This window comes from Spermophilus citellus (genome assembly GCF_964194105.1).
Source record: "Spermophilus citellus genome assembly, chromosome: 11".
Taxonomy (NCBI): Eukaryota; Metazoa; Chordata; class Mammalia; order Rodentia; family Sciuridae; genus Spermophilus; species Spermophilus citellus.
The window spans coordinates 62,458,588-62,471,963 of NC_138192.1; the positions used below are offsets into that span (position 1 = coordinate 62,458,588).

Consider the following 13,376-nt stretch of genomic DNA (forward strand, 5'->3'; position numbering starts at 1 on the left):
TGGGCTTTTCTGCTCCTGGAGGGAAAACACATACGGCTCCTCTCACTCTCGCTAAGAGTGGAGCCAAAGGCTGCCACCTTCCGGTGGATAAATCTTTCCACCGTACCTGAGCATTTTGTACAGTGGGAGGGGAGAAATGGCGCTGTGCGGCCGTACGTCCCCTCGCATCAGTGAGCAAAAAATTCAAAGTGAACAAGGTTATGGATAATAGCGCTTGTGGTCCCTGGCAGCATCTATATATCTCCCCCTCTTTTGTTTTTTTTGTAAATAGGTTTTTAAATGTTGATGGGCCCGTTCTACAATTGTTTGTCCCTGGGGGTTATATGGGATTCCAGTTTTATGTTTAATCTCCCACTTGTTACAGAATCGTTGAACTGCTTGGCTTGTATATGCGGGTCCATTGTCTGTTTTGAGGCAGCGTGGAGTGCCCATGCAAGAGAAAGCTTTTAAGAGATGTCCAATTACATCCTTAGCCTTTTCCCCAGTATGTAAGGTAGCAAAGATATAGCCAGAATATGTGTCAATAGAAACATGCACAAAAGACAGCTTTCCAAAACTTGGGAAATGGGTAACATCAGTTTGCCAGACATCATTGGGGTGTAAGCCTCTAGGGTTAACACCTAAACTGGGAGAATGAAGAAATGGAGCACATACTGGGCATAGGGAAACAATTTGTAAAGCCTGATCACGCGAGCATCCTGTGCGGAAGCATAAGGATTGTGCATTTAGATGAAATTTAGCATGGAGCTGTGAGGCCTCATCATGCCTGGTTATGGCAAATACCAGGCCCATATTGTGAGTGGCGGCATCTGCTTTAGCATTACCCTCCACCAGAGGCCCAGGAAGCTCCGAATGTCCTCGGATATGTCCAATAAACAAAGGATCTCGTCTAGCCCAAAGAAGGAGCTGAACCGTTTGTAATTGTTCCATGATGGTAGATTGTCTGCCAATATAAGGGGCTGTTTCAATAACTAAGGCTAAATTGGCAACATAGAGACTATCAGTGTACACATTAAGTGGAATAGAATTGAATAGTTTAAGGGCCATAATTAAAGCCTCAACTTCTGATCTTTGGGCAGACAGTTTAGGAACAGAGTGTCGAATTACTTGAGATCCATCAAACACAACAGCAAACCCCCCTTTAGCTCCGTCTGTATAAACAGTCTGAGCTCCTGAGATAGGTTCCCTTTTAATAATTTTAGGAAAAATAATAGGACATTTTTTAAGGCCTTCTAGAAGTTTATGTCGGGGAAAGTGATTATCAATTTGACCTTTGAAATTACAAAGGAAGAGACACCAAAGATTATGTTCTTGTTGTAATTTTAAAATCATATCCTGGGTATAAGGCTGAATGAGAATGTCAAAAGTTTTTCCAAACAGTGCATCACCCAAATATTTGGCTTTCCAGATCAGATTTATCACTAGTTCATAAAAGGGAGTTATCACCCGAGAGTTAGAAGCGGGTAGATGGACCCAATAGATGGGACCTGTTTGCCAAAACACTCCAGTAGGAGTTAATTTTGATGGCAGGATTATAAATGATAGGGGTATAGAATAATCTATCTGGGTAATTTGTATCTTTTGTGGGGCTGTTTTTATTAACCTGAGTGCCTTCAAGGCTTTTGGAGTAGGTTTTTACAGGGAGGTGGGTGAGGGGTCTCCTCTCAAAAGGTCATACAGGGGTTTAAGTTAGTAGTTTAATATACTTAATGTTTAATCAACAATGTGAATTTATTTACCAAAATTAATTTTTATCTTAAACAGTAAGAATTATTAGGCAATAAGGATCTTTCTTTAAAGAAATAAACTAACATTTTAATAGGTGTTTATCATATCAAAATATGGACAAAATTTTTGTTCACATTAGTATAGTTAAATTAGGAAAATAACCTGAAATACCCTTAAATTAATTATAGTCAGTTTAGTATATATAAATCTCTTTTTTAATTGTTCTAACTTTTTATATCATCTGTTTAGATACCAATATAAAACCCCTTTTTTTTTTTTTTTTTTTTTTTTTAGGAAAATGAATATAAAGACCTTGTTTTACCCAAAGATGATTTCTTTCTTCTTTTTAGGATCCATGTGTGCTTTTTCTTTGTTGAAGCACCTTTTTCTTAAAAAAAAATATACTTTGGAACAATTTCTGAAAACCTTAGAATCTATAAACAAATTATTATACTTTGATAAGGAATATCAATGAAAGTATGGTTAAAACCTTTAGATATTTTGTAGAAATAATTATAATAATTTATCATCTTATGAGTTTAAACAGTAACTTTGAGAATTAGAAATTACTTGGTTGTATTTTCACTTAAAAGCAAATTTACAGTAAACACATTTATCTCAAATATCTGTAACTGAAAAGGCAGAGTATCTTGATAAATGTAGATATAAAACATAAATTATGGGCTTCCTGTTGAAGAAAAACAATTAGGCAAATATATATTAACTAATCAATTAGGTATGTGTTAATTAATTTATAGATTAACAAATATAGGTTATTTAAATATCTAAAAAATATATATTAAGAATAAGAACTTAACTTATAATTGTATTAACTTTATGTAACCACGTGGTCTTAAAATATTTGGATCCATTTTAATTTATTTTTAACTAGGAGTGCACTCTTTTATGTGACATCACTTGATGTAACTGAAATAAGATCCTTGAGTATACATTTTTATTTTTATAGTTAGCAATGAGAATAAGGATTTTTTGGTCATCACAGGAACTTTGTCGGTTTGTTCCTGTGGCGAGTAAATGCATCCTTATAACCTCTAAAATTAAAAGTAAAATATAAAGAAGCATATTTGATATCTCTCATCAATAGAACATTATTTAGTAACACAACTATAAAGAAAAAGTCAGGTTATTTAACTTAGAATTAGCTTAAATTTAGGACTGTAACATAGAAATTTGTAGAATTAAAGAAGGAAATATGGAGTAGGTCATGTATCTTTTAAAACACAAAAGCCCAGTTCTCTTTGATCAACTGAGTCAAAGATTCTAGAGATGGTGTTCAGATGTCAGTATTCCTTGAAGTTGCCCCAGTGATTCTGATAAGTAGCTAGAATTTAGAAGCACTAGGGTAGATGAATGCAAGTAATGATTTGTAGATTCATTTGGTAATCCAAAAGAAAATCTCTAGATCATGAAAATAGTTTTGGCAGAGTGAAATAGAAAGTGTAGTGGAATTTGGAAGAGAAAGTGGATGGCAGAGTTTCTCAAGTTTTAATGTGCATGTGAATAACTAGAGTTTGTTAAAATGCAGATTTTGATTGAGTAGGTCTAGGGTGGAATCTGAGCTTTTACATTTCTCACAAGCTCCTAGGCCATGATGCCCCTGCTGCTTTGTAGAACACACTTAGCATGAGGAGGGACTGTGCAAATGTTCTCTTGCCTCTCGAAAGAGAAGAAAAGAGGTGTCCTGCTTTGAGATTACAGGCTTGTCCTGAAGTAGTATAGCAATATCCTGGAATACTTCATTTTTCAAACAAGGAATGACCCACTAACTACTTAGGAATCTGTTACTTCTAACTTTTTGAGGAGAAAATTAATAGTATTTTGTTTCACTTCCTGAACAGTCAAATTTAAATTAATAAATAGGATTTGTTAAGACTTGGGGCTAAAGAAAGAATATAAGACCACTTGTATCAAGGAATTTGAAATCTTTCTGGGAAAATAAAAAATTAACTATTACAACATGAAATGTCATCTAACAGCATTAGAATAAGCAAAAGCCTTAGTAGCACAGCAAGGGAATAAAATACTGTTGATTGGGGAGGGAAGATACTTGGAAAAGCCTTCATGGAAGAAATGATATTTCAATTGGAGTTTGAAGAATTATTAGTATTTTTTAAAATATTTATTTTTTAGTTGTAGTTGGACACAATACCTTTATTTCACTTATTTAGTTTTATGTGGTACTGAGGATCGAACCCCGGGTCTCGCACATGCAAGGTGAGTGCTCAACAGCTGAGCCACAACCCCAGCCCCTGATTAGTATTTTGATAAGTGAAAAATGCAAGGGAAGGGAATAGGATGTTTCAGGAAGCAAGACTTACAAGATGAGTCTACATCCCATCTTATGGCAAGACTTAAAATTACTTTCAGATCATCTAAATTAATTTCACCCTGTGAGCAGTGATTTTTTAAAAAATCTCATTGGTACTTTTAATGTACAATCAGGCTAAGAGTCACTGGAGGTGTGTAAAGTTGTAAGACTTGTTAAGGTATTTTAAAGTATTTGGAGAGAAATGGGAGGGAAAACCAGAGAAGTCTCAGTTAATTCTTGGCAAAAATGTCTTGATATGAGGTAGATAATTTATCTGGAATAATTAGAGTGGTATGTAATTATTACCCAAATAACCAAAGACTGTGAAGAGTGTGCTTTGTAAGTATGAATTAGACTGAATTAAGGTTCTTCCCATAGCAGCAGCTACTGTCTGGCGTTCTGTGGTTTTTACCAAACAAGAGATGAAGGATTAGTGTGATAGGGGAAGGACTTTTGTGTTGGGGACCTGGCCTGAGGATGGCGTTGGTTGGAAAGGAATGGATGTCCTCAGCATGGTCAGTGGGGTTCTCAATGACAGTGATATTCAGGGTGTGTCCTTCAGACCAGGAACACAAGTGCCAATAAGGAGCTTGTTAGAAATGATGCATACATCCCAAACGTACTGCCATGAATTTCTGAAAGAGGCGATTTTTAGGCACGCTAAATTTTTAGAAGTACTGGTGTATGGAGCTGAAATAGGCTACGAGATTCATAGCTTACATACCTAAATATACTCAGACCCAGACATACACAAACTCCATGGAGAGTTGAGAAGGAGGCAAAGAAGGATGCAGAGGTTAGAGACATAGCAGTAAGGATCAGCCCTCATCAGGGAAGATAGAAAGGTGGCCGTGGGAGCATAGGTTGCTGGCCTATGTGGAATGGGGTAATAATCATGCACAGGGAAGAAGCAGGGGCCTGGCAGCGACAGCTGGCTAGGAAGGATGGTGTAGGCACAGCTGAGGCTGGAGTGTCACACTAGGAGTAGTGGGAGTGAATAAGTAGCCACTGAGCCAAGCGCAGTAGTGAAATGATTGGTGGACACCAGGCCCTCCAGTACCGGTCCTTCCTGCAATGGTCCTTCTTTTATGGCAAGCTTGCCTTCCCAATGGCTCTTTTGTACCCTCTCCCATACTCTTTTTTGGGAAAATGCTACTGGACAAATTGAATTTCTACATTGAAATGTTCTTCTTGTCTTACCTTTTGTTTTAAAGTTTCATTTACCTTCTTACAATAGATTTATATTCTTTTGGGGTTTAAAACTCAGTATTTCACTTTTTCACTCCTATTTTTTCAAGCACTTTAGCCACACTTATTCTCCTGCATGCTTATCCTAAACATTCTTTTCTCAGTCAGCTCTAAGTCCTATTTTTCCAGAGTTATGTGCCTAGGCATTCTTTCTTTTACATCCGTGTTCAGTCTCTCCAAGAGCCTATTCATTTCTGCTTCCACCCATCGTCCTACTACATTTATTTCTCTCTTAAATTGTCTAATGGGCAAAATACATTGACCCAAATTAATAACCTCTCATGGGTCAGGCAGCTTAATGCTGCTTGGAGATCAGTAGCTTCTTTCTTAATCCAGAACAAGTTGATGGAGTAGCAACTGGGGATGTAGCTCAGTGGTAGGGACCTTGCCCGGCATGCCCAAGGCCCTTGGTTCAATCACCCAGCACCAATGAATAAATAAAATGAAAATGAAACAGGTTAATGGGGTAAAGAGGGGTGTCTATTCCACATGGCCATTGAGAGACCCATGATTTCCACCTGAGCCAGGCCTGGAAATAGGGAAGTCACATCCACACACATTTCCTAGGTCAGAACAGTCTGGTGACTTATCTTACTGAGAAGGAAACTGAGAATATAATATAATTTTCTTCTGTTTCCAGAAGGAAAAAGAATTGAGGTTTGACAAATGCATAGCATTCTTTGCTACATTTTTTCCTGATAGTTCTCACTAAAGCTGCTATCTTTTAGGTTCTCAAGGTGAGAGGTTTAACACTGAGAGCTATGTTCATGCCTATCAGCTGTGTTGCAAATATTTAATTCAGGGCTCACATTAAGCTTACAAAGCAGTAATTTTCACTACCCATTTCATGGATGAGATAATGAAAGGACAAAGATAACGTACCCAAGTTTACACAATTAGTATGTTCAAGGTTGAGCTGGTACTGGGCCCAGGCAATCTGATTCCAGAGCCCAGTAGCTTATGTGACATATCCCCCAGAGAGAAAGAAGACCTAGAGGGTCAGAGTGAATGGAGCAGAGATGATTGTTTTATAATCCACCGGGTGTGTCAACTTCCACAATTATCTCATCATCTGTAAGTCTTGGCTTCTTCATTTGTAAATCTAATTACTAATTCACTTACCTACAGAGTAGTTATAGGATTAAATGAGTTAACTCATCTGTTATAGGCAGTCTTCATGCCATTGTACAATTTTAACACTTAGTTCTATGCCTGGCACATAGTAAGTATAAGGCAAATACTAGCCATTGTTATTACTATTATTATAACACATTTTATTATAAAAGAAAGTCTAGGTCCAGCATTTGGGCTATCGGCAATCTTATAGTCTGAGATCCTTCTTTCTTTGTGTGCTTTTTCTCACCAATTTGTTTTACATCCTCTCTGTATATATGTGCTTTTTTTTTTTTTTCTTACAGAAAAAGGTTGAAGAATCCTTAAACCTTTAAGAATCCTTACCTGGATTCTACGGATGAAGACATTCACTATCACCTGGATTTAGGAACAAAAACACACAATCTACCAGCAATGTGTGGGGGATGTAAAGGTAAACATATTTCTAATTCCAGAAAAAATGATTGAGTTTCCTCTGCTAATTTTTGTTGCTTTACCAAAATAAACTTTATCCCCTTCGCTAGAGAAATGTCAGAGGTCCCAATAGGAACCAAATCTGCACTGATTCTCTAAAACAGTTCAGAATGTGAACATCATGAATAATAATTTCCACCCCAATAAGGCATAAAGATTTTCAAACCCAGTTTTATGAAAACATGACTATTTGGCTGCTCTGGTCTCTGGAGATAAATACAATTTTATTGATAATACTGTTGGGTGTTTAGAATTCATTATGTTTTAAAGGAGTCAGTTCACTTCTTAATGTCTACATTTATTGGCGAACCTCACTAATTCTTATTTTATTAAATTGAAAAGGAACTCACAAAAACTAACAGTACTGTATTACTCCACTTCATGAAAATAATCATTACTCAATATTTTATATTAAGATTTTTATTATTTCATAATAAAATTTTTCTTATACTACTGCCAGAAAAAATTATATTTCTGAAGTATTTGTTTTACCTTATGTACATTTTAATTATAAAGCAATTCATGTTTATTATTTTAAATTAGAAAATGTAAAAAAATGATTTTTAAAAAACTATTCATAGTCCTACTACCTCAACACAGAAACCATCAACCCATTTTCTTTTCTTCCAATGCTTTTTAATGAGTATACTTTAAAATAGTTGTAATGACATAACCTTGCATCCTACAATTTTCATTTAATTTTGTCATTAATGTTTTCCTTTATTACATTTTCTTTGAAACACGTTGTTCATGGAGGTGAAGTGGCTGTGCCACAAATTACATAACTTATTACCAACTTCTATGTTATTTTCCATTATAAAAAGAATCCAAATGGATATTTTTGTTTCTAAGAATTTTCACACTTAAGATTGTTTAGAATGAGTCACAGAAATGGTCAAAGGGAATCAACTTTTAAAGAACATTTAACGATCCACCAGCAGAGAATTTTGTAGCTGTCATCTGATTTGTTTTCCACTCTTTTAGAAGTTAGAGCAATAAAAATAAGAGTTTTCACATCCTCTGTCTCACTAAATCTTCACATTAGCTCTTTGAGACAGGGTTTGCAGTTACTAACTAGCTTTATAGAACAAAGTAATTGAGTGCAGAGGGTTCAGAGGAGGTTAAAGTTAGACTATGGACCAGCTTCTTCTAGGTCCTGCTTTCGGGGTTCTTGCTCATCACACCAGGAGGACTTCTTAAGTTACAGTAAGTCAGAGAAGTCAATTCACTGGATCTGGAGGAAGGAGAGTAAGAGGAGGAGAAGGTTGGGTAGCAGAAGAAACAGAGGAGGAGGAGGCGGGAAGGAAAACTGTGAAGGAAGGAAAGAATAAAAGAAGGGAAGGCCCAGAATTACTATGCTTGTTATCAGAAGGTGCTAAGTAGCTTCCTCCCTTCATTTCTGCTGGGGAGCAAGATGTGAGCTTGTGGGTTGATTTATTGGTAGGGACTTGACCCTCCCTTTCTCCATTCCTCTTTAGAATGCTGTTCCTAGCCTTTGCATGGCCTCTGTTCATCTTCTGCTTCATCTTTTCAATGTACCCTCTTTCCCTATGGTTGTTTCTGATGTTCATGCTTTAAGAGTCACTGATGGAGGCTGCCCTTGGTTCTCCATAGCTGGATTTCACCTGAATTTAAATGTTAGGTTTAAGGTCTGTGCTTCACAATTGTTGTCCCAGGTGCTTATCAAGGGATGACTGATGAATAGAAAGCTCATCATAATAAACTAAGGCACACATCTGTTTAGCAAATTCAAGACTTAGGGTATGTTTTTGAGACAGAATGATCTATATGTACACACACAGGTTCCATCTCTGCTCTATCGCTTATGGAGTGAATTTCTGTGTCTCCAACTCTGCACAGATATACAAATGGTATGCCATCCAATGCTCACAGCAACCGAGGTAATTATACTTTCCATCTTACAGATGAGGAAACTGGGGCCCAAGCATCTTTGTAGTGTTATTCCTAATTATATTGATCTGTCTGTAATAGGCACAGCACAGCTGGTGAGTGAAAGAGCTGGATTAAATCCTAGGTTTCTCTCATAAAAAAGGAATTGTTCTTCCCATATTTTTTAAAGCACTATTCTGTTAGTTTCTAGAAAATCAGTGGGAGACACAGTCTTATTTTAGACATGAAAATAAAGAGACTACCACACATTCACATGCATGTGCTCAGACAGGCAAAAGAAGTCTCATCTCTGTCACAATCCCAGGCATCAGGCCTTCCCTTCTCAAGCTCAGTAGCTGACTGGGTTCTCATCAGTACCTATTCTCACACTGTCAGAACTACCATCCAACCTTACATCTCTCCATCCACCTGATTGACGAACCTTCTATAGATGCTCTTTTGGATAAAATACATGCTCTTTTCAGAATCTGGTTTGTCCCTAGTGAGGGCAACTCTACCCATTGGGCCATTTTAACTGATAGGAGGCATGCATGTGTGTACGAGTGTGTGTGTGTGTGTGTGTGTGTGTGTGTGTGTGTGTGTGTGTGTGTTTGTGTGTGTGTGTGTGTGTGTGTGTATGCATGTGTGTTTGGGGTATATTGAGGAGCAGGAAACAGTTCTAATGATCAAAACTTGCTATTTAACTGAAACTAGAATTTTGAGAAGCAGCAGGTGAAGTCTGATTTATTTCCACAGATGCTTTTCTCAGGAACTTGCCTTCTACCAGCTACATTCTTATCTTTAAATGAGGACATCCTGAGTTCAATTTCTTGACTCTCTTAGGTCCCAGGGAAGCAATCTTGGCTGAGAATAATCCATCAGTACCTGGAAACTCAGCCTTGTCCTCACAAAGATGACAATAATTATTAATAACATTGTCTTTAAAGGAAAGGAGAACTCTGGGTGTGTAAAGTTTAAACAAAAGACTCTGACAATCACCCTACCTACTTCTTTCCTAACCTTACTATATATATATATATATATATATATATATATATATATATATATATATATATAGAGAGAGAGAGAGAGAGAGAGAGAGAGAGAGAGAGAGAGAATATATAGATATATAGATATATATATTTTTTGGTACCAGGGATTGAACTCAGGAGCACTCAACCACTGGGCCACATCCCCAGCCCTATTTTGTATTTTATTTAGAGACAGGGTCTCTCTGAGTTACTTAGCACCTTGCTTTTGCTGAGGCTAGCTTTGAACTTGAGATCCTCCTGCCTCAGCCTCCTGAGCCACTGGGATTATAGGTGTGCACCACCGCACCCCACTTTCTTTTCTTTTTTTTTTCTGAAGGTTTGCCGGTTTGATAGTCCACAATCTCACCTGGCACAATTAAGCTTACTTCTCACCCAGATTATGGTGTTCCTGGTTGTTGGATGGCCTTCCTCAAACTAGTGGTTCTGGGACCCAGGCTCCTCCCCCCATCTGTTGCTCTGTCATCTTCAAGGAGTGGCTTGCAGCCTCCCTGGGTGTCAACTCCCATCAGGCAGATGTCAGGAGGTGATGTGTAGCATCACCTGTAGGATTTCTATGGGCTGGAGCTGGAAGTGACACTTATCACTTCTATTCATATCCTAGTGCCTGGAACTCAGGCAGCTTCTAATTGGAAAAGAGCCTAAAAAGTTAAAATCCAATGTGTGTCCAGGACGGAAGGAAAACAGTTTTGGTGATAGCTCTTTTAGTTTCTACCATATTCACTGGAAATAATCAAACAATTGAAAAATGTGATGGGGGGGAACTTAGAAGTTATTTTTCAAACTCAACATCCAATTATATATTTTATAATGTCTTTGCAAATGTCTTTTATAAAACCACTAATTGGCACCCTTCACTGTATCCCTAGAAATTTCAAGTAATGTGGGAAATCTTTATTTTATAAGACTCTGAAACATGCATTTTGAAGGGATTTTATAGCCCTTTGTTAAAATACAGAATATATAAACTACATTTGTGTACTAGATTAATACAACATGACAAAATTAAGATACTGGGGATATTTGAAAGTGGGTTTGTCCTGGCAGTCATCAGGCAAAGTACTTGACATACTTTTGCAATGCCTCTGATTTGCAATGCATTTCCATCTTCTTTGATAAAACCGGGACAAAATCATTTTGTTTATAACATAAATCACTAGAGGTCAATGTTGGTGGTCTTCAGCCACATTTTACTTCTCATTAAAGCAGACAGTCTGAAAATTGTGTCTAGAGGTAATGTTTAGTAAGTCTGATTTAGGAGTAAGGCTTCAAGAGCTAAGCTGCTTCTGTCTATGCGTATCATCTTTATGTCTCCAGAAATATTCAGAAATCCCTGTTGATTGCAGCAGTATCTACAGTTCAAAGAAGAGCTCAAACCACAAGCTATTTTAACATCTGTTTCAGTTTTATGGTCAATCTGAATAACTGTAATTTACATCCACAGGCACCACACAATGAAGTTATTTTCAAACTACTGTATCTTCTTCTTTTTAAAAAATTTTAATGAGTCTTCTTATACTTAGATCTTCAGCCAAGTCTTAGCTACCCATACCAACAGAAGAAAAAATCCATGAATAATCAATAATAATTGAAAAAAACCCAACAACTTAAACACTGGTTTTTATCCTCTTGCTACACGGTCCTGATGGCTGACTTCCATTGAAGTTCATTACTAGCTAAAGACCCCATCTGAAAAACTACTGGGAAGCCACAGAAAAGACAATAAGTATAGATAAGAAGCAGAGGGCTTAAATAAAAGGATAATTACATCCTGTAATTGAAAATGAGTGTATGTGGCCCAGGAATTATTGCTAAATGCAAACAGAATACATCATGTAATCAGACCACCCAATAGTTATAGACAATTGTTTCTACAGGCGGTGCCCACTGCATAACCTCAGTTAGGTATTTCATTAGACAGATCTTCTTTATCCCTGGAATGGATCTCCCCAGCCCTTCTTCAGTTCCTCTGCCCAATGCTGCCCACATCAGTCAGACATCACCAACTGCTTTTTCTTTACTAGAGAACTTGAAACAGCTTCATTTGTACTAAACTCTGCAATACAGAAACAATGAACAAGCTCAAAAGGAGGTCCAGGAAATTATTATATGATTTAAAAAATGATAGTAAGCATTTGTGGAACACTGAGAAGGAGCCTGGATTTGTGCAGTGTCCTTTGCCATATGCAATCCCATTTTATCCTGACAAGCCCTGTGAGAGGTACTGTTTTTCCTATTTTGATGATGGTCTAAAGCACAGAGAGAATACATACGTGACATTGACCAAATTATTTAATCAGTGATGGGCTGTGGTTCAAAGCCAGGTTTACCTAACCTTGAAGAGCAAGGCCTTGACCACCATGTTGCTTTCATTGTGTTCAAGTTTCTCAACACTGCACCACTGAGGGTTCCTGGGTGACCGTGTGCCTGATGCCCTCTATGGGCTCTCTGCTTTTGCCAGTCCTCTCTATTGCGGACCCTGGTACTGACTCAGCCAGCTGTTCATCCATACCACCAGCAAGCCACTCTGCTCCTCTCTCTGGCATCTACTGCTCCCATCCCTCAGGCTGAAGTATTTCTAACAGGTTTTTGCAGAAGTAACTGAAGATTTCTTATTTTTTGGGTTTTTTTGGCTTAGAAACAACAAATTTATTTTGCACAGCTCTGGAACCTAAAAATTCAAGATTGAGGTGCTGGCAAATTCAGTATCTAGTGATAGCCCACTTCCTGATTACTAGATGGTGCTTTCTCATAATGTTCTATTTTTTTCATTTTTTAAAATTTATTTGTTCCAATCAGTTATACATGACAGCAGAATGCTCTTCAATCCATTGTACACAAATGAAGCATAAATTTTCACCTTTCTGGTTGTACACAAAGTAGGATCACACCATTTATGCAGTCATACATGTACCTAGGGTAATTATGTCTGTTTCATTCCACTATCTTTCCTAACCCCATTCTCACTTCCCTCCTCCCTCCCCTTTAGCCAATCCAAAGTTCTTTCATTCAACCCAGCCCACATTATGGATTAGCATCTACTTATCATTTTGTTAGCATATTTTACTAGATGTGACACCTTCAGTTTCATCACCTACCTAACTGAGAGACTGAAAAGTGAACAAAACAAAAACAGAATCACATCACTATGGCAGATGAGATACTGTAGTAATTTATAGTAAGAAAGCTTATTCCATGATAACTCCTTCTCAATGAGAAGTTGAAAAATCTTGACATGATTTGTTTAAAGCTTTAAGTTATCACAGTATATTTTATAATAAAAGCTTACGAATGGGGATGTGGAATCAGAAAACACATGTAAAACTGGTAGTTCTCTTTTTGCCCTTTTACTACTTGTATTTCATGTCAACAGTACTTACCTAATAAGCATAAATCATGCTAATGTTCATCACTAGGATGTTTGCATAAACCTAACATGCATGTTGATGTTACTCTAAACAAAAACACCAGGAAATACCTCCTTAAACAATATCAACACTTACTGTAATTTTCTTTAATTTAGTACATAAAACTTTGCAACTGAT

At 37.2% G+C, this 13,376-nt stretch overlaps 1 protein-coding gene across 1 annotated transcript in view; it reads left to right on the plus strand.

Moving 5' to 3' along the window:
* The window catches only part of UPP2 (uridine phosphorylase 2), a gene marked incomplete at both ends in the record, with an annotated part of 57,923 nt that overhangs the window by 7,053 nt on the left and 37,494 nt on the right, over positions 1-13,376 (plus strand). The window contains 3 exon segments of the mRNA XM_081260653.1: positions 6,724-6,742; positions 6,746-6,835; positions 6,837-6,851. Of these exon segments, the coding sequence (XP_081116779.1) occupies positions 6,724-6,742; positions 6,746-6,835; positions 6,837-6,851 (124 nt within the window).